The following is a 24,314-nucleotide window of genomic DNA, read 5'->3' as shown; positions in this document are numbered from 1 at the left end:
AGTGAGCAAAGCCAGGCCAGCCCCTCCCCATGCGGCGCCAAAATCCAACTTTAAACCCCCAAAAAACGCCAAAATTCCCGGGGAAAAGGGGAATTCAGCAATTTATTAATTAGAATTATTGATTAAGATCTGCCCAAACCCCGAGGTTTTCACCCCAAAAACGCCGCGGCCCCTCAGGGCTGGGCGGGAGGGCAAAAATCCCGATTTTCCTCCTGGAATTTGGGGTTTTTCCCGTTTCCCCCCCTTTTTTGGGGGGCGCTGCTCCCCAGATTTGATGGATTTTGGGGAAAATTTTAAAAAGGGAGATTTTCACCCAAAAAAAAGGAGATTTCACCCCAATTAAAGGAGATTCCAGCAGGGAAATAAAGGGAAAATAAATAAAAGGGGGGCTCACAAACGTCAAAGTAAAGGCGAGAAAAATGGAGAAAAAATGAAAAACGAGAGGGGGGGAAAGGGGAAAAAAGGAAAAGGAGAGAAAAGAGCGGAGACTGAGGGGGAAAAATGGGGGAAAAAAAGGAAAATTCGGGGAAAATGAAAGCTTGGAACGGCCCCCTCAGGCGCAGCCGCGACCGCAACGCGGGGGGGGCGCTGCCCCAAATTCGCCCAATTTCACCCCAAAATCGCCCAATTTCACCCCCAAAAACCCCGAATTTCACCCTAAAATCTCCAATTTTCACCCCAAAATCCCCAATTTTCACCCCCAAGTCCTCAATTTTCACCCCAAATTTCTCATTTTTTACCCCAAATCCCCCCCCGATAATCGGAATTTTGAGGGGCGGGGTCGCGTCCTGAGCCTCGGGATTGACCCCAAAAAGCCCCAAAAATCCCCCAAAAAGCCCCAAAAATCCCCAAAAAAATCCCCCCAAAAGCCCCCAAAAGCCCCAAAAAGCCCCCAAAAGCCCCTAAAAGCCCCCAAAAGCCCCAAAAAGCCCCAAAAAGCGCAGGTTTGGGTTGGCCCCGGGCCCGGAGCGGGGCCAGGGCCGGGATTTGGGGTCAATTCCTGCGCGTTTGGGCTTTTGGCAGCCCCGACCCCTCCGATCTGGGGCGGATTTGGGATTTTTGAACCCAAATTTCCCCCGCCCTAAATCAGCTCATCGGCGCTGCGAGCGGGGGCGGGGAGAGAAAAATTTTAATTTTTTTTTGGGGGGGGGGGGGAATTTTTTCCCTTTTAATCTTTATTTCCCCCCCCCCCTTTTTTCACCCCGCGAGCGCCGCCAGAGCGGCTTCAAAAAACGTCAATTAAAAAAAAAAAAAAAAATGGGAATATGAGGGCGAAAATGAGGAAATTTTGGGGATTTCGGCCGGTTTTTTGTTTTTGTTTTGGTTTTTTGGTTTTTTTTTTTTTTTTTTGCCGGGAACAAAGAGCAAATGCTGCGGGACTTGTCCATATTTCCAGCGCTGTGTCGCACTTTTAATAAAACATCTGTTCTTGCTTCTGCTGATGAGTTCCCGTAATTGTTTGCAGACCCAATTCCGCCGGAATTCTCCCCACAAATCCCCCCTCTCCCCTCCCCTCGCCGCGCGCTTTTTTGGGCACCAAAATATCAAAAATAATAAAAAAAAAAAAAAAAAATCAAAAATATCTCCTTTCAAACTGGGGGCGAAAAACCCCAAAAATCCGCCCCCCCCCCCAAAAAAAAATTAAAAAAAAAAAAATCCGCTGCAAAACGCCAAAAAATTCAGTGAAAAATCCGATTTTTTGCCGGTTTCTCTATGGGTTTTTTAAATTATTTTTTATTTAATTTTAGGGAGGGGGGGGTTTGTTTTTTTTTTTTTTGAGCCAAAAAATAAGAGTTTGGAGGGTGGATGTGTTTTGGGGTGGTGTTTTTTTGTGTTGGTTTTGTTTTTTGTTTTTTTTTTTTTTTTTTTCCGGCAGCTGCTTTCTGCTGTCTATAAATCGAGCGGACTTTTAGGACTCGCCCTCTGTTTTAGAGAAGTCGTAAAACACTTAAAAAACTCAAAAAACTTCCCCCGGCTCCGGTCCCACGCTCGTCCCGAGGGTCTCCAGGCGAAAGAAAAAAAAAAAAAAGCAGGGAAAAAAAAAAAAAAAAAACTAAAATAAAAATTAAAAAATAAAAATTAAAAAAAAATTAAAATTAAAGAGGCAAAAAAAAAAAAAGCGAAAAAAAAGGGGGTAAAACACAAAATATTCAGGGGGAAGGAGCAGCAAGGGGAGGGGAAAAAAACAGGGAAAATGAAAATTTAGGGGGAAAAGGGAAAAGGAGGCGCTGGAAGGAGAAGTTTGGGGTGGAAACTCCTCCGAAGTTGTGGCCCTGCCCCAGCCCGGCCTTTGGGATGCCCAAAATTCCCCAAAATCCCCCAAAATTCCCCAATCTGGGGGTCCCTGCCTGCCCCAAGCCCCCCCGAGGTCGGAACCCCAAAACAAAGCAGCAAAACCCTCCCAAAATTCCGATTTTTTTCCCCCCCAATTCTGGGGGGATTTTGGAAAAGCAGAGGGAGAAAAAAGCAGCGGAAAATTGAAAATTTTTTTTGGGGGGGGGAAAAAACGCCCGGAATTGTCCCCAAGGCTCCCAAGGCGGGAGCTCCCCCCCAGCCGCCACTTTTGGGGCCAAAATTTGGGATTTTTTCCCCCTTTTTTGGGCTCTCCAGGGCTGGGTTTGGTGGTTTTTTGTTTTTTTTTTTTTTTTTTTGGGTGTTTTCTGCGGTTTTTTTGGGGGTTTTTTTTGGGTGTTTTTGTGGTTTTTTCGCAGTTTATGGTTTTATTGCTACCATTGACGACTTGGCTTTGTTAGCCAGAGGAAAAAGAGCATAAAATCCTCCGGCATCCGGGGGGGAATTTTCCCCACCCCAAAAAAAAAAACAAAAAACCCCGGGGGCTGCGCTTTGTCACCCAAAAAAACCTCAAAAAAAATAAAAAAAATTCAAAAAAATTAAAAACGTCGAGATTCGGGGCGAATTCCCGGCGCTTTCCCGGCGATTTTTGGGAATTTATTTTTTTTGGCCATAAACCCGAGGTGGTTTAACAACAAAAAAAGAGGAGGAGGAGGAGGAGGAGGCCGAGGGGCTCCTCTGGCAAAAATCGGAATTTTTGGGGGGATTTGCGGCGATTTCGGTGCCGGGCTGAGGTAGGGGCGGATCTGGGGGGGATTTGGGGGATTTTGGGGGATTTTGGGGGGATTTCGGGCGGGATTCGGGCTCGGGGTCCCCCGGAAAAGTTGGGGAAGCGCCGGAAGCTCCGGCCCGGCCCAAATTCGCTTTTTTTCCGCCTTTTTCCGCCAATTGCCCTCCCCGGGCAGGGGCAGAAATGGCCCAAAACGCGGCGAAATCGCCCCAAAGTGGAGCGCGAACCTCGGCGCCCGGCCCGGAGAGGGTCTGGGCGTTTTTTTCCCTGAATTTTCCCTTTTTTCCCCAAATTTTTGCCTTTTTGCGGGAGTTCGGGAGCGCTCCCGATCCCGCGTTATCCACGGAGAGGTCGCCATGTTTGTCCCCCCCCTTTTCACCCTTTTTTAAAAAATTTTTTCCTCTTTTAAAATTCAATTATTTTCCCCTTTTTTTCCTCCCCTTTAAATGCGAATACTCCGAGCGGGAGGAAAAAAAAAAAAAAAAAAAAAAAAAAAAAAAAGGACAAAAATTAATTAATTTTTTTTAAAATTAAAAATAAATAAATTAAATAAAAATAAAAGACAAACATATTAAAAAAATAAGAAAGAAAGAAAAAAAAAAAAGAGGGAAAGAGAGGATAATTTATGGCTTAATATTCTGTGTTCGCCCGAGATTTATTGCTGGGAATTCGCCGCCGCTTTTTTTTTTTAATTTATTTACTTCTTTTTTTTTTTTTTAACGAGATATTTGAGCGCAGCTTTCTTGGAAAGAACAATAATTATGATAATCATTAAATTATAAAGAGAAAATATCATAGTTATGATAGGGGACGAAAAGAAGAGTGTTTAGCGGTGGTAAAATATGGGAGGGGGGATACAGATATGTTTATATAAGTTTTTTGGGGGTTTGTTTTTTGGGGGAGCAAAATAAAGAAGAGGAAGGCGGGGCGGGGGGAAATAAATAAAACGGGGAGTAAAAAAAAAAAGGGATTTTCGGAATTTTAAGTTGATTTTTTTTTTTTTTTTTTTTGGGGGGCGGGTGTGATTTTTTTGATAATTTTTTTTTTTGGGGGGGGGGAGGGGAGGGGGTGTGATTTTTTTGATAATTTTTTTTTTTTTCTATGGGGGGGTGGGGGGGTTGTCGGACTTACTTTGCATGCGCACTGGGTTTCGGCGGGGGCCCGGGCGGGCAGGAAAAAGCCAAAAGCCATTTTTTCCCCATTTTTGACACGCGCCTCGCCATTGGCCCGCGCCGGGTCAGCTGACGGCGTCGCTCTGTCCGTCCGGGAGCGGAGCCTTCCCTATAACCACCCCACGCTCCCCGCCGCAAAGCCGAGACCGAAATAAATAGTAAAAGAAACCGGGATTATTAAAAAAAAAAAAAAAAAAAAAAAAAAAAACCAAAAAAAAACCAGGGAGACAGGGAGAGAGGGAAAGGAGGGATTTAAAAAAAAATTATATATATATATATATAAAAAATAATAATAAATGTATGTATTAATTAATTAATTGTGCTGGAAAGGCGGGGAGAGAGAGGGAGGAATAGATGGGAGAGAGAGGGAAAAATTAAGGAGGGAATATAAGGAAATACAGAGGAGGAGTAGAGGGGGAAAAAAATAGAGAGAAAAATAAATAAAGGGGGAAAAAAGAAAAATAAAGGGGGGAAATAGGAAAATAAAGGGGAAAATAGAAATATAGGAAGGAAATAGAAGGGAAAGAGGTAAAGGGGAAATGACAGAGGGGAAATAGAGGGAACAGGAAAGGAAGGAATAGAGGGCGGACAGAGGAAATAATAAAGGAAATAATAGGGCGGGAAATAGAGGAAGAAAGGGGAGGAAATTGAGGGGTAGGGAGGAAAAATAGAAGAGGAAAAATAGGGAAATAAAAGAGGAAAGGGAGGGATGAGAGAAAAAAGATTAGAGGAGTGAAGGAGGAGAATAGAGGAATAAAGGAGGAAAACAGAGGAATAAAGGAAGAAAATAGAGGAATAAAGGAAGAAAATAGAGGAATAAAGGAGGAAAATAGAGGAATAAAGGAGGAAAATAGAGGAATGAACAGAGGGGGAAACCGCGAAAAATAGGGGGGAAAGGGAAAAATAGGGAAAATAGAGGAAAAATAAGGAAAAATAGAGGATAATAGAGGAAAGTAGAGGAAAAATTAGGGAAAAATAGAGGGAAAATAGAGGAAAAATAGAAGAAAAAATAGGGGGAAAATTAGGGGAAAATAGAGGAAAAATTAGGGAAAAATAGGGAGAAATTGAGGGAAAATAGCAGGAAAAAATAGGGGAAAATAGAGGAAGAATACGGGAAAAAGTAGGGGAAAGACAGAAGGAAAAATAGGGAAGAACAGGGGAAAAATCGAGGAAAAAATAGAGAAAAAATCGGCCAAAACCCAGAGAAAAATCGGGGAAAAAATAGAGAAAAACTACTAAAAAAAAAAAGCAAAAGAAGAGCGAAGTCCGGCGCAGCGGCGGCAGCGGCGGGAGCGGCGCCGCGATGAACTCGTACTTCACGAACGCGTCGCTGCCGTGCCACCTCGGCGGCGGCCAGGAGGTGCTGCCCAACGTGGCCGCGCTCAACTCCGGCTACGACCCCGTGCGCCACTTCGGCGGCTACGGCGCGGCCGCGGTGGCGCAGAACCGCCTCTACTCCTCGCCCTTCTACTCCGCGGCCGCGCAGGACAACGCCGTGGTGTTCGGCTCGGGCCGCCCGCCCTACGAGTACGGCTCGGGCGCCTTCTACCAGGACAAGGAGGCGCTGAGCAGCTGCCGCCAGAGCGCGGTGGGGCCGCACGGCGCCCCCGGGGCCATCGCGCAGGAGTTCCCGGGCGGAGAGCAGGGCCGGGCGGCGGCCGCCGAGCAGAAAGCCGGCATCCAGATCTACCCCTGGATGCAGCGCATGAACTCCCACAGCGGTGAGTCCCCCCTTTCATTTTAACTATCTTATTTTATTTTATTTTATTTTATTTCATTTTATTTTTATTTTATTTCATTTTATTTCATTTTATTTTATTTTATTTTATTTCATTTTATTTCATTTTATTTCATTTTATTTTATTTTATTTTATTTCATTTTATTTTATTTCTATTTTATTTTATTTCATTTCATTTCATTTCATTTCATTTCATTTTTATTTCATTTTATTTCATTTCATTTCATTTCATTTCATTTCATTTCATTTCATTCTTATTTCATTTCATTTCATTTCATTTCATTCCATTTTACTTTTATTTTTTATTTTTATTTTTATCTTACCTACCGGTTTCACCACTAAATAAATTAAATAAACGCGGCGGGTTTTTACGGCCCGTTCTCGCCGCTCCCTGCCCGGCGATGGGGGGGCGTTTTTATGGCGCCATAAAAACGATAATTCCGCGCGGTTTCGCGGCGGGGCCTTTTTCTGGGGGCTTGTTAGGATCGGCTTTAATTAAAAGGTTCTCGCCCCGCCGCGGTGAAATATCGGCGGTCGTAAAGCGGCGATTAAAGGAGGGGGGATGGAAATGAAGCGGCGCGGCCGGGTCGGCTCAGGGAGTGGAGCGGGGGGAAATAAATGCGAGCGGGAGGAAAGTTTGTGACATTTGGGAGTTTTAAAGGGATTTTTTTTAGGGGTTTTCTTTAGGGTTTTTAGGGTTTTTTTTTAGGGATTTTTTAGGGATTTTTAAAGGGATTTTAAAAGGGATTTTTAGGGGTTTTTAAGGGATTTTTAGGGGTTTTTTTAGAGATTTTTAAAGGGATTTTTAAGGGATTTTTTTTAGGGTTTTTTAGGGAATTTTTTTAGAGTTTTTTAGGGATTTTTTAGAGATTCTTTAGGGATTTTTAGGGTTTTTTAAAGGGATTTTTAAGGGATTTTTTAGGGTTTTTTTAAGAGTATGTTTAGGGATTTTTAGGGAGTTTTTTAGGGAATTATTTTAGAGTTTTTTTAGGGAATTTTTAGAGATTTTTAAGGGATTTTTAGGGTTTTTTAAGGGATTTTTTTAGGGATTTTTAGGAATTTTTTAGGGATTTTTAGAGGTTTTTTTAGGGACTTTTTAAGCGATATTTTTTTGTTTTTTTACGGGTTTTTTTTTAGGGATTTTTTAGGGGGTTTTTAGGGTTTTTTAAAGGGACTTTTTAAGGGATTTTTAGGGATTTTTTAGGGAATTTGTTAGGGGTTTTTTAGGGATTTTTTAGGGGATTTTTAGGGATTCTTTTTAGGGATTTTTTAGGGTTTTTTTTTAGGGACTTTTAGGGGTTTTTAAGGGCTTTTTTAGGGGTTTTCTAGGGTTTGGGGGGTGACACGCGCTGGGGCCGGGGGGAAGCCGCCCCTTCCTCGCCGTCCCCGGCTGCCCCCAAATCCAGGGAGCGCAGGGCAAGTCTGGGCTAAAACCGGGCAAAATCAGGGCTAAAACATTCAAAAACTGGGCTTAAAACCTCAAAACCTGGGTTAAAAGCCTCAAAACCTGACCTAAAACCCCCGAAATCCCCAAGATCCCACAAAATCTGGGCTAGGACCCTCAAAATCTGCGCTAAAACTGCAAAGTCTGGGCTTAAACCCTGAAAAATCTGCGCTAATACCCCACCAAAATCTGCGCTTGAACCCTCGAAACGCGGCCTAAAGCCCCAGAATATCCTGGGCTAAAATCTGCAAAACCTGGGCTGAACCCCCACAAAATTCTGGCCAAACCCCTCAAAATCTGGCCTAAAACTGCCCAAAATATGGCCTAAAACTGCCCAAAATCTGGGCCAAACCCTGCGAAATCTGGGCTGAACCCCCATAAAACCTTGGGGAAAACCCTCCAAAATCTGGGCCAAAACCCTGCGAAATGTGGGCTAAAAACTTGCGAAATCCTGACTGAACCCCTCGAAATCTGGGCTGAACCCCCATAAAATCCAGGCTAAAACCTCAAAATCCGGGTTGAACCCCTCAAAATCCGGGCTAAAGTTTTGTAAAATCTGGGCTGAACCCCCCAAAAAATCCAGGCTAAAGCCTCAAAATCTGGGTTCGACCCCCAAAAAATCCAGGCTAAAGCCTCAAAATCCGGGCTAAACTTTTGTAAAATCTGGGCTGAACCCCCACAAAAGCCGAAAAAAACCCAAAAAACTCAAAACCTTGGTTAAACCCTCAAAAATCTGAACTAAACCCCTCAAAATCCGGGCTGAACCCCACAAAATCTGCCCGAAACCCCTCAAAACCTCGGCTAAACCGTCAATAATTTGAGCTAAACCCTCCAAAATTTGAGCTAAACCCCTCAAAATCCGGGCTAAGCCCTCAAAAATCTGCGCTAAACCCCCACGAAATCTGGGCTGAACGCCCACAAAATCCGAACTAAACCCCTCAAAACCTTGGTTAAACCCCCAAAAATCTGGGCTGAACCACCCAAAATCCGAACTAAAACCCTCAAAACCTTGGTTAAACCCCCAAAAATCCGGGCTGAACCCCTCAAAATCTGGGCTGAACCCCTCAAAACCTTGGTTAAACCCCCAAAAATCTGGGCTGAACCCCTCAAAATCCGAACTAAAACCCTCAAAAACCTTGGTTAAACCCCCAAAAATCCGGGCTGAACCCCTCAAAATCCGAACTAAAACCCTCAAAACCTTGGTTAAACCCCCAAAAATCCGGGCTGAACCCCCTCAAAATCCGAACTAAACCCCTCAAAACCTTGGTTAAACCCCCAAAAATCTGGGCTGAACCCCCTCAAAATCCGAACTAAAACCCTCAAAACCTTGGTTAAACCCCCAAAAATCCGGGCTGAACCCCTCAAAATCTGGGCTGAACCCCTCAAAACCTTGGTTAAACCCCCAAAAATCCGGGCTGAACCCCCTCAAAATCCGAACTAAACCCCTCAAAACCTTGGTTAAACCCTCAAAAATCTGGGCTGAACCCCTCAAAATCCGGGCTGAACCCCTCCAAATCTGCTCTAAACCCTCAAAAAATCTGCGCTGAACCCCCACGAAATCAGAACTGAACCCCTCAAAATCCGAACTGAACGCCCCAAAACCTTGCCCAAACCCCCCCAAATCTCATCTAAACCCCCCCAAATCCCGCCCCGAAGCCCCGGGTTAACCCCTGAGGCCCCGACCCCCCGTGCCAAGCCCGGGTTTAACCCCATGGAATAAAGCAGCGCTTTAATTTCATTTTTTATTGATTTCTGGGCCTGCTTTCTGACGAGTTTTGGGGCTGTTTTGTCTGACGACTTTTAGACACTTTGGACGATTTTTTAATCTGGTTTTTTTTTTTTTTTTGTTTTTTTGGGGTTTTTAGGCTGTTTGACGGTCTTTCAGTCTGTTTTTCTGACTGTTTTTATCAGGCAAAAAAAAAAAAAAAAAAAAAAAAAAGCAAAAAAAGCGCAGATTTTTATCCTGTTTGGCGGATTTTAAATTTTTTTTTTTTTTTTTTTTTTTCTGACTGTTTTTAGGCTGTTTTGCGTGACGATTTTTAGTCCGTCTGACGATTTTTAATTTTTTTTTTTTTTTCCTGGCGGTTTTTGATCTGTTTGGTCTGAGGACTTTTAATCTGTTTTGTTTGACGATTTTGAGTCAGTTTGACGGGTTTTAATATCTTTTTTTTTTCTCTGACGGTTTTTAGTCTGTTTTGTGTGACGGTTTTTAGTCTGCTTGACGATTTTTAATTTGGTTTTTCTGACGATTTTGAGTCAGTTTGACGGCTTTAATTCTGCTTTTTTTTTTTTTTTTTTTTTTTCTGACGATTTTCGGCCTGTTTGACTGTTTTTATCCACTTTGACGGTTTCAAATCCGTTTTTCCCTGGCGGCTTCCAGTCTGTTTTGTCTGAGGACTTTATTCTGTTTTGTTTGACGATTTTGAGTCAGTTTGACGCTTTCAAATCTGATTTTTCTGACCCTTTCCAGCCTGTTTTGTCTGAGGACTTTGGGGCTGTTTGACGGTTTTAAATCCGTTTTTTTTTCTGACGGTTTTTAGTCTGTTTTCTCTGAGCATTTTGTCTGACGGTTTTGAGTCAGTTTGACAGGTTTCATTCTGGTTTTTTTTTTTTTTTTTCTGACAGTTTTTAGCCAGTTTGACGCTTTCAAAACCTTTTATTTCTGACGCTTTCCGGCCTGTTTTGCCTGAGCATTTCACCTGATGATTTTGGGGCTGTTTGACGGGTTTTTACTCCGCTCTTTCTGACGCTTTCCAGCCTGTTTTCTCTGAGCATTTTGCCTGAGGGTTTCGGGGCTGTCTGACGGGTTCTAAATCCATTTTCCCTGACCCTTTCCAGCCTGTTTTGAGCGAGGGTTTTGGGGCTGTTTGACGCTTTTAAATCCATTTTTCCTGACCGTTTCCAGCCTGTTTTGTGCGATGATTTCGGGGCTGTCTGAGGGGTTCTAAATCCATTTTCCCTGACCCTTTCCAGCCTGTTTTGTGCGATGATTTCGGGGCCGTTTGACGGTTTAAAATCAAATTTCCCTGACCCTTTCCAGCCTGTTTTGTGCGAGGGTTTCGGGGCTGTTTAACGCTTTAAAATCAAATTTCCCCGACCCTTTCCAGCCTGTTTTGTGCGAGGGTTTCGGGGCTGTTTAACGCTTTAAAATCAAATTTCCCTGACCCTTTCCAGCCTGTTTTGTGCGATGGCTTCGGGGCCGTTTGACGCTTTTAAATCCATTTCCCTGACCCTTTCCAGCCTGTTTTGAGCGACGGTTTCGGGGCCGTTTGACGCTTTTAAATCCATTTCCCTGACCCTTTCCAGCCTGTTTTGAGCGACGGTTTCGGGGCCGTTTGACGCTTTTAAATCCATTTCCCTGACCCTTTCCAGCCTGTTTTGAGCGACGGTTTCGGGGCCGTTTGACGGGTTTCAAGCCCGTTTCCTCGGAGCGTTTTGCCTGGGGGTTTCGGGGCTGTTTGGTGGGGTTTTTCCCCCCCTGTTTTCCCCGACGCTTTCCAGCCCCGTTCTCTCTCTCCAGGCGTGGGCTACGGCGCCGACCGCCGCCGGGGCCGCCAGATCTACTCGCGCTACCAGACGCTGGAGCTGGAGAAGGAATTCCACTTCAACCGCTACCTGACCCGGCGGCGCCGCATCGAGATCGCCAACGCGCTGTGCCTGACCGAGCGCCAGATCAAGATCTGGTTCCAGAACCGCAGGATGAAGTGGAAGAAGGAGACGAACCTGAGCTCCACGCTGGCCGGAGGAGGAGGAGGAGGAGGAGGAGGAGGAGGAGGAGGAGGAGGAGGAGGAGGGGGAGCGGCGGCCGCCGACAGCTTGGCCAAGGAGGAGAAGCGCGACGAGACAGAGGAGGAGAAGAAGGAGTGACGGATTTTCGGTTCTTTTTGGTCGGGCCCCCCCAATATCTCTCACATCCCCTTTATCTTCCTCTTTTTTGTCCTATTTATCGTCGGGAGAAAAAAAAATTAAAATTATATTTAAAAAATAGTGTTGGCGGGGAGGGCGGAATGATGGGGAAATTAAGAACAAATTGAATTAAAAGGGAGAAGCGCGAAGAGACAGAGGAGGAGAAGAAGGAGTGACGGATTTTCGGTTCTTTTTGGTCGGGCCCCCCCAATATCTCTCACATCCCCTTTATCTTCCTCTTTTTGTCCTATTTATCGTCGGGAGAAAAAACAAAACAAAAAAAAATTAATTAAAATTATATTAAAAAAAATAGTGTTGGCGGGGAGGGCGGAATGATGGGGAAATTGAGAACAAATGGAATTAAAAGGGAGAAGCGCGACGAGACAGAGGAGGAGAAGAAGGAGTGACGGATTTTGGTTCTTTTTGTCACCCCATCCCTTTTCCCCTCTCATCCCTTTTTTCGTCCTATTTATCGTCGGAAAAAAAAAATTACTAAAATTATATTAAAATGAAAATAAAAAATCCTGGGGGAAATTAAGAATAAATGGAATAAAAAGGGAGAGGTGGGGCGAGAAAAGGGAATGGAGGAGAAGAAGGAATGATGGATTTATTTTGGTTTTTTGTCGCCCCCTCCCTTTTCGCCTCTCGTCCCTTCTCTTCCTCTTTTTGTCCCTATTTATCGTCGGAAAAAAAATAAATTAAAATTATATTAAAAAAATGTTGGGGAGGGTGGAATGACGGGGAAAATTGAGAATAAATGGAATAAAAAGGGAGAGGCGGGGTGAGAAAAGGGAATGGAAAAGAGCGGGGAAAGTGGAAAAGTGAAATCGAGTTGGAGGAGTGAGTGCGGAGAGGCGAAAAACAGGAATTAAAAAGTGAAAAAAGTGAAAAAAGTTCAGGAATTAGAGCGAGGAAAAGTGAAAAAAAAGTTCAGGAATCGAAAAGTGGGAAAGTGAAAAAAAAAGTTCGGGAATTAAAGAGTAGAAAAGTGGAAAAAGTTCAGAAATTAAAAAGTTCAGAAATGAAAAAGCGGAGGAATGAAAAAAGCGAAAAAAAAAAAAAAAAGAGGAAAAGTGCAGAAATAAAGAAAAAAAAAGGATTAAAAGTGGAGGAGTGAATGTGGAGGAATGAATGCGCAGAATTCAATTCATTAATGCGGAGAAGTGAGCGAGGAGGAATTAATTAATTAATGAATTCATTAATTAATGGGAGAGCTCCTCAAAACCCCCACGGATCCCCCCCAAAATCTCCCGCTCTGAACTCCCTGCACCCCAAAAATGGGGAAAATCGGGCAAAAATGGGGCAGGAATTGGGGCAAAAATGGGGAAAATCGGGCAAAAATGGGGCGGGAATTGGGGCAAAAATGGGGAAAATCGGGCAAAAATGGGGCAGGAATTGGGGCAAAAATGGGGCGGGAATTGGGGCAAAAATGGGGAAAATCGGGCAAAATGGGGCAGGAATTGGGGCAAAAATGGGGAAAATCGGGCAAAATGGGGCAGGAATTGGGGCAAAAATGGGGAAAATCGGGCAAAATGGGGCAGGAATTGGGGCAAAAATTGGGGCAGGAATTGGGGCAAAAATGGGGCAGGAATTGGGGCAAAAATGGGGCAGGAATTGGGGCAAAAATGGGGCAGGAATTGGAGCAAAAATGGGGGCAAAAATGGGGCAGGAATTGGGGCAAAAACGGGCAAAAATGGGGGCAAAAATGGGGCAGGAATTGGGGCAAAAATCGGGGGAGGAATTGGGGCCAAACCGGGTGGAATTGGGGCAAAATCCGGGCAGGAATTGGGGCAAAAATTGGGGCCAAACCGGGCGGAATTGGGGCCACCAATTCCCCGCCGAACCTCAGCGATTCCCGGTGAGAAAAATCCCGATTTTCCTCGGGGAAATGCCCTAAAAAAGCGCTTTTTCGGCCCAAATTTGCCTTTTTTTTTTTTCCCGGTGTTTAAGCAGCTACCTGGGCTCATCGCCGCACCCACAAACTGTGACGGTTTCTGTGTGAATATTTTTCTCTGTGTTCGTGGTACCTGTATATTTATATTTATGTTTAGCGCTGTAATGTTCGGGAAAAAAGAAAAAAAAAAAGGGGGGGGGGAAATTAAAAATTATTAAAAAAATAATGAATGGAGTTCATAGAGGTAGAGAGAGAGAGGAAAAAAAAAAAAAAGGAATAAAAAATGATAAAAAAAAAAAGAGGCGAAAAATGTTAAAAAAAAAAAAAAATCAATAAAACCGAGGAAATCTTGTGTTAAACCCTCTCATGTACAAAAAATCCCCGGACTTTCTGTCGAGTATTTAATGAAATAAAATCGGAATATTATTTTTGAAAGTCGCCCCCAGCGGCCTCCGCGCTTCTGTGGGAACCTCGCGCTTGGAAATTTCATTTTTTATTTCGCCTTTCCTGCCCCAAAAATCGCCTCCCCCCCCCCGTCCCCGGCGTCGTCTCCTCCTTTCTGCGCCTCAGCCCCGAAAAACGGGAAAAAAGGGGAAAAAATCAAAAAGAGGGGGGAAATAAGGACAAAAAAAGGGGGGAAAATTGACTTTTTTGTGTATTTTTGGGGGGTAATTTCTATGATTAAATCAAGATTTGAATGCGGATTTCCGGAGTTCCCCAGTTCCTCCTTTCCCCTCCTTTTTAAACCCCCGGCGGTGAAAAGTTCGGCTTTGCTTTTATTATTTCTGATTTATCGCTGATTTATCGCTGATTTATCGCTGATTTATGGGTGATGGATGCGGGGTTTATTAATTAATTAATTAATTTTTGGGGGGTTATTTTATTTTATTTTTATTGGGTTTCACCCCAATAAAAACCTCCCCGGGGAATGGGGGAAGGGGGAAAATGCCAATTTTTTATCCTTTTTTATCATTTTTTAATAATTTTTAGCCTTTTTTACCTCACCCTTGAGGAGATCGGAAATTGTGGATTTAACACCGGAAAAATGGAGAAAAATCTGATATTTTTTTTTTCCTCATTTTCTTGTCGTGTTTTGGGGATTTCCTGAGAATCCCGGGATGAGAAATCCCTGGGAAAAAAAAAAAAATAAAAACCAAATAAATTAGATTTATTTTTTAAAGGAGAAATCCCTGGGAAAAAAAAATAAAATAAATAAATTAGATTTATTTTTTAAAGGAGAAATCCCTGGGAAAAAAAAAAAAACCAGAAAAATAAATAAATTAGATTTATTTTTTAAAAGGAAACGGAGAGGATTCGGCGGTGAAGGGACTCAAAGCGGGGAGAAAAAGGCACGAAAAGAGGAAATAATCGTAAAAGAAGGGGAAATTGATGGTTTTAAAAGGAAATAATCGTAAAAATGGAAATAATCGTAAAAAAAGGAAAATAATCGTAAAAGAAGGGGAAATGGTTGTTAAGAAAGGGAAATAATCGTAAAAAAAGGGGAAAATAATCGTAAAAAAAAAGGAAATAATCCTAATAAAAAGGAGCCCGAGGAGGTTTTTATTCCCCTCCCGTCCTTTGCTTCTCTCCAGGATGGAATTTGTGCAAAAAAAGGGGAAAAAAAACCACAAAAAACCCCCAAAAATGAGGAAAAAACCCCAAAAACCCCCAAAAAACCCAAAAAACCCCAAAAAATGAGGAAAAAGCCGCAAAAACGCCGGGCAGGGGCGGGCTCGGAAATTCCGATTTTTCCCGGGATTTTCTCCCCCTGAGTCTTTGAGGAAGAGCCGGCAGCGATAAATTGCGGGAAAAGAGAAAATAACAATAATTAAAAAATTTATTAAAAACCCCAAGGAAAGGCGAGAAAGAGAAAAAGGAAATAAATTAAAATTAAAAAAAAAAAAAAAAAATCCAAGGAATGGAAACTTTGGAGAGCCGGAGGAGGAGCGGCCCAAAAATATCCCGGGGGGGGGAAAAAAAGAGGTTTTATATTATTTATTTTAAATTTTTTGGGGGTGGGTTTTGTATAGGGGGAAAAGGGGGAAAAAAAAAGGGGAAAATGGGGAGGAAAAGGGGAAAAAAAGGGGAAAATGGGGAGGAAAAAGGGGAGAGAAAGAGAAATAAAATAGGGATGAAAGGGAAGAAAAAGGGACGAAAGGGAAAGAAATTAAAATAAGGAAAGGGAATAAAGGAATAATATATTTTAAAAAAAAGGAGGAAGGAAAGGAAATAAAGGGGAAAAAATTGAAAATAATAAAAGGGGAAAAAAAGGGGGGGGAAATGTGTAATTTAATTTAAATTATTTCGCTGTTCAAAGCAACCCCGCGCAAGAAACGCGCCCTGAAACGGAGGGGGGAAAAATTAAAAATACTTTAAAAAATTAAAAATACTTAAAAACTAAAAGAAAAATAATTGTAAAAAGGGAGGGAAAAGGCGAAAAAAAGGGGGAAAAAGGGGGGAAAAGGGGGAAAAAGGGGCAAAGGGGGTCCCGCGGTGCCGCTAGGGGCCGCTGCCGCCCCGCCCGCACAAAAAAAAGCCCAAAAAAAGAGGAAAAAAAGGGAATTTCCAAAAGGGTGCGAGGATTTGAGGGCTCGAGCAGCGGCCGCCGCCCCCTGCACGTGACGGCCCCGCAAAAAATAAAAATCCGAATTTGGGGCCGAAAATGCCGCGAGCGGAGCCCGGCGCTGACGCCGCCGCTTCCGCCTCCCTTTTTCCATTTTCCAGTTTTTTCTCGATTTTTTTCCCTATTTTTAACGGCTTGTTTTCTATTTTTTTTAAATTTTAATTCATTTATTTTAGATCTTTTTAGGTTTTTTTTTTTTTTTTTTCAATGATTTGTTTTGGAATTTTTTTTTTATTTTTTTTTTTGTTTGGAGCTGTTTTTTTAAAAAGATTTTTAATTCCGCCCCGTCCCTGAGGTGAAGGCGGAAATTTCAGGAGTGGAGAAGAAGCGGCCCCGGAATTGAGGAGGTTTTGGGGGAAAAAAAGAGGGAAAAAGGGGAAAAAAGAGGGGGGGAAAGGGGAAAAAAGAGGGGGGGAAAATGGGGTAAAAGGGGGCGGAAAGGGGAGAGAAAATGGGGGAGGAAAAGAGAGGAAAAGGAGGGAAAAAACAGAGGGAAAATGAGAGAAAATAGAGGGAAAAGGGGGATTAAAAATAAGGAAAAAGGAGATTAAAAGAGAGGGGAAAGGCGGTAAAAAGAGAGGGAAAAGGGGAATAAAAAGAGAGGAGAAAGGGGATTAAAAATAAGGAAAAAATGAGATAAAAAGAGAGGGGGAAGGGGGTAAAAAGAAGGAAAATTGAGATTAAAAAGAGAGGAAAAAGGGGATGAAAATAAGGAAAAGGAGATAAAAAGAGAGAGAAAAAGGAGATTAAAAGAGAAGGGAAAGGGGGTAAAAGGACAGGGAAATGAAGATTAAAAAGAGAGGGAAAAGGGGATGAAAATAAGGAAAAAGGAGATAAAAAATAGCGGAAAAGGAGCTAAAAATAGAGGGGAAAGGGGGTAAAAAGAGGGGCGAAAGGTGATTAAAGAGAGAGGAAAATGAAGATTAAAAAGCGAGGAAAAATGGGGATGAAAGTGAGGAAAAAGGAGCTGAGAAAAGTGAGAAGAAGGAGATAAAAGAGAAAGGAAAGGGAGATAAAAGAGAGGAAATGGAGATAAGGACGGGGGGGGGAAACAGAGATAAAAGATAAGAAAGATTGACATCAAAAATTAAAAACTGGAGGTGAAAGGGAGGGAAAAATGAGATAAGAGAGGGAGGGAAAGGAGATAAGAAAGGCGGGGGGAAAATGTAAAAAAGAGAGGGAAAGGGGCGAAAAAAGGAAGGAGAAAAATGAAAAAGGGAGGGAAAAGAGCGGAGGAAGGAGGGAATCCCTGCCGGGCTTCTTTTGGCAGAAATTGGGAATTTTGGGAATTTTCCCGCCCCTCCCGGGCCCTTTGCCACGGGAATCTCTGGAAATTCGGGAATTGCGGAGGCGCCCCCGCCTTCATCCCCTTCCTCCTCCTCCTCCTCCTCCTCCTCCTCCTCCTCCTCCTCCTCCTCCTCCTCCTCCTCGCGGTCCGTCCCGGAGCGGCCGCAATTGGGGGCAATGCCCCGATTTGGGGGCAAATCCCGGATTTTGGGGGCAATTCCCGGATTTTGGGGGCAAATCCCCAATTTGGGGGCAATTCCCGAATTTGGGAGCAATTCCCGAATTTTGGGAGCGAATTCCCGAATTTAGGAGCAATTCCCAATTTGGGGGCAATTCCCGAATTTGGGAGCAATTCCCGGATTTTGGGAGCGAATTCCCGGATTTTGGGAGCGAATTCCCGGATTTTGGGAGCAATTCCCGAATTTTGGGAGCAATTCCCGAATTTTGGGGGCAATTCCCGGATTTTGGGAGCGAATTCCCGGATTTTGGGAGCAATTCCCGAATTTTGGGAGCAATTCCCGAATTTTGGGGGCAATTCCCGGATTTTGGGAGCAATTCCCGAATTTTGGGGGCGATTCCCGGATTTTGGGGGCGATTCCCGGATTTTGGGGCGAATTCCCGAATTCGGGAGCGGCGGAGCTGGAGCAGCACCTGAGCCATGGTAAAACCTCCCTGCCCCGCCGAGGGGGCAGAAATTCGCATTTTTCCCCTTTTTCCCTTTATTTTCCCCTTTTTCCCCTTTATTTTCCCTTTTCCCCCTTTATTTCCCCTTTCCTCCCCGGTTTTTCCCAATTTCCCCGCGATTTTTTTGCCTTGTTTTGAATTTCAGTGCAATTTCCCCCCATTTTCCCTCTTTCCTTCCCTTTTGCCCTCTTGTCTCCCCCTCCTTTCTCCCTAACCCAAATTTCCCCTTTTCCCCTCAATTTTCCCTTTATTTCCCCTTTTCCCCCACCTCTTCCCCTTTCTTAAATATTTTGCCCATTTCTCCTAATTTTCCCCAATTTTCCCCCATTTTTATTCCATTTTTTCCCCGCTTCTTCTCCTTCCTTTTCCCCCCATTTCCCCCCCGATTTTCCCCTATTTTTCGTATTTTTATTCCATTTTATCCCATTTCCCCCCTTTCTTTTCCCCATTCCTTCCCCATTTTTTCTCCCCAATTTTCCCTCCCCTTTCCCCCTAATTTTCCCCATTTTTATCCCATTTCCCCCCCATTTTATTCCCTTTTTCCCCCTTTCTTTTCCCCTTTTCTTCCCCATTTTTCTCCCTCTTATTTTCCTCCTTTTTTTCCCCGTTTTTTTCCCATTTCTTCCCCGTTTTCTCCCTCATTTTCCTCCACTTTCATCCCCCTTATTTTCCTCCTTTTTCCCCGGTTTTTTCCCATTTTTCCCCCTTTTTTTCCCATTTCTTCCCCCCTCATTTTCCTCTTTTTTCCTCCCTTTATTTCCCCCCTTTCCCCCCTCATTTTCCTCCTTTTTTCCCCGTTTTTTTCCCATTTTCCCCCTTCCTTTTCCCCATTTCTTCTCCACTTTTCTCCCCATTTTCCCTCCCTTTTCTCCCCTTATTTTCCTCCTTTCCCCCCCTTATTTTTTTTCCCAATTTTTCCCCATTTTTTCCCATTTCCCCGCATTTTCCAGGCCAAACGGGGCCAACCACCACAACAATAATAAAAAAAAAGGAAAAACGCGAAAAAAACCCCAAAAAAGCCCCCGAGGTCGTAAATTTTTACGATCGAGCATCAATTGCTCGTAAAAACGTCCCCGAAAAGGCTCCGGGCTGCGAAACGCCGATTTATGGCGCCGTAAAACGCCGAGAAAATGCGAAATTCCCTTTTTTTTTTTTTTTTTAAAGGAAAGTCCCTTTTTTTTTTTTTCAAAGGGAATCCCGGTTAAAAATAACCCGGAATGGTCACGGGAAAATAAAAAAAAAATAAAGGGGATTTTGGGTTTTTTGGGGTGGAAAATAGGGAAAAAAATCGGATTTTTTTGGGAGGGAAAGGAAGGAAAATTAAGGGGAGAAATCGGATTTTTGGAGAGGGAAAGGGAGGAAAATTAAGGGGGAAAATCGGAATTTTTTTGGAGGGAAAGGAAAGGGAAAATAGGGGAAAAATCGGAATTTTTTTTTTTGGGGGGGGGAAGGAAGGAAAATTAAGGGGAGAAATCGGATTTTTTTTGGAAGGCGAAAAAAAACCGGAATTATCTTTTGGGGGAAAGAGGGGAATTAGGGGAAAAAAAGAATCGGAATTTTTTGGGAGGAAAAAGGGGAATTTAGGGGGGGGGAAATCGCATTTTTTGGGGAGGGAAAAGGGAAAAATTAAGGGAAAAATCGGATTTTTTGGGGGGGGAGAAAAAGGAAGGAAAAGGGGAAAACGAGGGCGAAACCCATCGGCTTTACGTGGATTTTTAACGGAGAGGAAAAGAGGGAAATTAGATGGAAAATTCGGATTTTTGGGGAGAAAGGAAGGAAATGAGGAAAAAAATTCGGATTTTTGAGTTTTTTTGGGGGTGAAAAGGAAGAAAAAGGGGAAATTCGGGGGGAAATTCGGATTTTTCCCCGTTTTCCCCATGGAAATTCGGACCCTCGCGCCTTTGTTTGATTCGGGATTTTGGGGGGGGAAATTCGGGATTGGAGAATTCCGGGCTCCTCCTCGCCCCAAAAACCCCCGGAAAACCCAAAATTCTGTAAAATCCGAATTTGGAACAGGTTTGGGGGGAAAATGCAATAAAAACCAACGGAGACCTGGCGGCGTTGGAATTCCAGTTTTGCTTTTCCCTCCCTCGCTTCCCTTCGGTTTCCGAAACCGACACAAAAAATCCAAAAAAAGTCAATTGAAAGCTCGCGGTTTCTCCCTCCGCTGCTCCCGTTTTATTTTTATTTTTATTTATTATTATTTATTTATTTGTGTAACCACTTGTAGGAAAAAATCCAATAAAAACCGATTGAAACCTCCGGGTTTTTTCGCTGCGTTATCGACATTTTATTACCTTTTATTACATTTTATTATGGTTTTATTGCCTCTTATTTAGACACACCAATAAAAATCGCTTTAAACCTCCAGAGTTTTTATTTTTCTCACTTTGTTTTCAATTTTTTAAACATTTTATAAAATTTAATTTTTTTTTACATTTTAACGTGTTTTCTATATTTCATTTTTTACATTTTTAACATCATTCCTAATGATTTTCAATGGTTTTTTTTTTTTGTTATTTCTCTATTATTTCCCCATTCTTTTCCTACCACTTTTATAATTTTCATTCATTGTTACCGCCTGAAATTATTTTATATTTTTCAGAAAAAGCGTTGAACTATTATTATTTTATTATTTTTATATTGTTGATTATTTGGATTATTTCTGGCGATTTTTAATGATGATTTTTGCCGTTATCGCGGGTTTTAATTCCGATTTTCGCGCCTTGCTCAAAGGAAATCCCTGATTAAAATGGGGGGAAATAGGTGGAAAAAATCCCAGAAAAATTCCAGGAAAATTCCAGAAATTTCCACCTCTGGCTCCCCCTGCGTGGTTTGGGGGGAAAAAACAGCAAAAAACCCAAAATATTGGGGAAAAAGCAGGAAATAAACCCAAAATACTGGGGGGGAAATCGCCTCAAAACTCCAAATATTGGGGAAAAAAATCGCCTCAAAAATCAAAATATTGAAGGGAAAACGCCTCAAAACCCAAAATACGGAGACAAAACACTGGAAAATCTCGATATTCCTTGGAAAAAAGGGAAATAAAGTGAAAAAAATGAAAGTTTGGGAGAATTGCCAGCTCTGCCATCGCCGCCTCCGTCCCAGAAAGGAGAAAATTGGGGTTCGGAAGCCCCAAAAAGTGGAGTTAATGAATGGTTTTTATTAATTATTAATTAATATTTGCCGCTCCAATGATGGGGCTTGGGGGAGGGGGGAAAATCGCTGGAATTTGGGATTTTGGGGGATTTTTTTGTCGTGTCCTTCCCCCGGATTTGCTGAAAATGCTGAAAATTCTCCATTAAAAGCAGCAAAAAACCCGAATTTGTCGTTTTTTTAAATAGAAATTTGGTGCTGGGTAAAAAATTCTGGGGTTTTCTCCCTTTCCTGGGATCATTTTGGGTCCAAAATTCGAATTTTCGTGCTGCGGAATGAACAAGGAACTGCCCCAAAAGTGTGGGAGGTTTGGGTGAAATCCGGATTTTTTGGGGTTTTTGGGGGTTGTTAAAGAAAAAAACGGATTTGGGGGGAAAAGGGGGAAAATGGTGGAAAATTGGGGAAAAATGGTGGGGAAATGGTGAAAAAGAAGTGGAGAAAATGTGGGAAAATAGTAGGAAAATTCTGAAAAATAGGTGGGAAAATGGCAAAAAAAAAAAAAGGGTGGGAAAATGGTGAAAAAATAGTGGAAAAAAGGTGGAAAAAGAGCAAAAAAATTGTGAAAAAAAAAGGTAAAAGATGGTGGGAAAAGAGTGAAAAAGGGTGGGGAAAGGTGGAAATGGTGAAAATTTATTTTCCCATTGATTTTCCCATTTTCTTTCTTTTTTTTTTTTTTTTTTTCCCTTTTATTTTCCCCAGGCGCCACCAAAGGCCCCAATAAAAACCCCATAAAATTTGATGGGATTTCCTTGGGGGGAAATGAGGCGAAATTTCCGGAGGGACAAAAGTTCCTCCTGCTCCTCCTCCTCCTCCTCCTTTTATCCCATTTTCACCCAAAAAATCCCTTTTATCCCTTAAAAAAAAAAAAAAAAATCCTCTTTTATCCCTTTACTTCCCCAAAAAAAATCTTTTTTTTCCCCTCAAAAATTCACATTTTATCCCATTTTCCCCCCTAAAAAATCCTCTTTTATCCCATTTTTCCCTCCCAAAAAATCCAATTTCTCTCCCTAAAAAATAATTTTTATCCAATTTTCCCCAAAAAGTCATCTTTTATTCCATTTTCTCCCCAAAATTCTGTTTTTATTCTCTTTTTTCCCCATAAAAATCCACTCCAAATCCCAAATTTCACATTCTCACCCCTAAAAATCCCCTTAAACCCCCAAATTCTGGGTTTTTTCCCCAAAAATTCCCCTTCAAACCCCAAATTTTGCTTTTTCACCCCAATTTTTGGAATTTCCTCAGGGATCTGGGGGCTCAGGACCTTTTAAAGGGATTTTTGGGTTTTTTTTCCCCTTTTTTTCCCCAATTCCACCCAAAAATCAGGAAAATCAGGAGCGCACTCACCTCAGTCACGGCAGAAACTTTTTAAAATCGGCCTCAAAACTTCGGATTTTTCTTCATTTTTTTCGTTCATATCTTTATAAATCCTGGGTGATTTTTGCCTTTAAGCCCTCCAAAAAAAACCCCAAAATTAAAAAAAAAAATCTGAATAAACCATAATTTTTATCTTCATTGCCCTCCAAAAAAAAAAAACTCTCAAAAAATTTTTAAAAATCCAAATAAACTTTTGGATTTAGAAAAAAATTATAAATATATATATATATATATTTTAATCAGGGTAAACGGTGATTTTGATCTTCAAAACCTTAAATAAAACCCTAAAAAAAAAAAATTTTAAAAAATCAGAATAAGCTGCGATTTTTTGCTTTCAAAACCCTCCTTAAAACCACCCAAAAATTAGAAAAAAAAAAAAAAAAAATTCAAACTAAACCGTATTTTTTTGCCTTTAAAACCCTCCAAAAAAACCCCTAAAAATTTTTTTTAAAAAAATCAAAATACAGCGCATTTTTTGCCTTCAAAAAAGCCCCAAAAATCCCCAAATAAATCCGATTTTTTGGAAGTTAAAGCCTCAAAGCGCTGGCGCTGCCGGCGCCTGCCCCGGGGGGATTTTGGGGCACTTTGGGCGTTTTTGGGGCCGTTTCTTTGTGCTCCCGGCGGGCCCTGAGTGGCCCCGGGCGAGCACGTGGGGCCGGGGGGCGCCGGGGCCGGGGGCGCCATAAATTAAACCCGGCCTGGCCTGGCCTGGCTCGGATCAATGAAACCCGGCCTGGGTTGGGCCTGACCCAGATCAATGAAACCCGGCCTGGCCTGGATTAGACAAACCCGGCCTGGCCTGGCCTGGCTCGGATCAATGAAACCCGGCCTGGCCTGGATTAGACAAACCCGGCCTGGCCTGGCTCGGATCAATGAAACCCGGCCTGGCCTGGCCTGGATTAGACAAACCCGGCCTGGCCTGGCCTGGCTCGGATCAATGAAACCTGGCCTGGCCTGGGCCCGGCTTAGACAAACCCGGCCTGGCCTGGGCCCAATAAAACCCGGCCTGGCCTGGGCCTGGATTAGACAAAACCGGCTGGGCCTGGGCCTGGGCCTGGTTTAGATCAATAAACCCGGCCTGGCCTGGGCATGGCTTAAATCAGCGAAACCCGGCCAGGCCAGGCCTGGATTAGATAAACCTGGCCTGGGCCCAATGAAACCCGGCCTGGCCTGGCCTGGGTTAGACAAACCCGGCCTGGTCTGGGCCTGGATTAGAGCAATGAAACCAGGCCTGGGTTGGGCCTGATTTAGATCAATGAAACCCGGCCTGGCCTGGGCCTGGCTGAGATTGATTCAAGCCGGCCTGGGCCCAGTGAAACCCGGCCTGGCCTGGGCCTGGGCCCGGCTTGAATCACTTAAATTTGGCTGGGCCTAGGCCTGGATTAGATCAGTTCAACCCGGCCTGACCTGGATTAGATCAGTTCAACCTGGCCAGGCCTGGATTAGATCAGTTCAACCCAGCCTGGGCCCAATTTGGATCAATTCAACCCGGCCTGGCCTGGATTAGATCAGTTCAACCCAGCCTGGCCTGGATTAGATCAGTTCAACCCGGCCTGGCCTGGATTAGATCAGTTCAACCCAGCCTGGCCTGGATTAGATCAGTTCAACCCGGCCTGGCCTGGATTAGATCAGTTCAACCCGGCCTGGCCTGGGCCCAATTTGGATCAATTCAATTCAACCCGGCCTGGCCCGGGCCCGGTTTAGGCCGAGCTCAGAACAAGCCCAGCGCTCCCACAGCGGCGGCCCCGCGAGTTTTACCTTTTTTCTCCCTTTTTTCCCCATTTTTTCCCCCATTTTTTCCCTTTTTCCCCCCCCTTTTTTCTCATTTCCCCCCCCAATTTTTCTTCCATCTTTTTCCCTTTTTGTCCCATTTTCCTCCGCTTCCATCTCTTCCATCCTTTTCCCCCATTTCCCCTTTTTGGGGAAAAGGGAAAAAATCAGAAAAAAACGGGG

General features: G+C 43.2%; 1 protein-coding gene across 1 annotated transcript; it reads left to right on the top strand.

The window, feature by feature from the left end:
• The first annotated feature begins 4,911 nt into the window (after nucleotides 1–4,911).
• On the top strand, nucleotides 4,912–11,304 carry HOXC6 (homeobox C6). Its single transcript, XM_058822017.1, has 2 exons — nucleotides 4,912–5,975; nucleotides 10,958–11,304. The coding sequence occupies exons 1-2, from the start codon at nucleotides 5,558–5,560 to the stop codon at nucleotides 11,302–11,304; spliced, it is 765 nt and encodes a 254-aa protein (XP_058678000.1). The 5' UTR covers nucleotides 4,912–5,557.
• The last annotated feature ends 13,010 nt before the right edge of the window (nucleotides 11,305–24,314 follow it).

The sequence above is a fragment of the Ammospiza caudacuta genome, chromosome 31, assembly GCF_027887145.1.
Source record: "Ammospiza caudacuta isolate bAmmCau1 chromosome 31, bAmmCau1.pri, whole genome shotgun sequence".
NCBI classification, from domain to species: domain Eukaryota; kingdom Metazoa; phylum Chordata; class Aves; order Passeriformes; family Passerellidae; genus Ammospiza; species Ammospiza caudacuta.
This window is presented reverse-complemented; position numbering and strand designations above follow the sequence as displayed.

What these genes read in the sequence shown, in the direction of transcription:
- HOXC6 (XM_058822017.1), top strand. Translation starts at nt 5,558, where the DNA reads ATGAACTCGTACTTCACGAACGCGTCGCTGCCGTGCCACCTCGGCGGC. An exon ending in GCGCATGAACTCCCACAGCG is followed by an intron (nt 5,976 to 10,957) that starts GTGAGTCCCCCC and finishes CTCTCTCTCCAG; the next exon opens with GCGTGGGCTACGGCGCCGAC.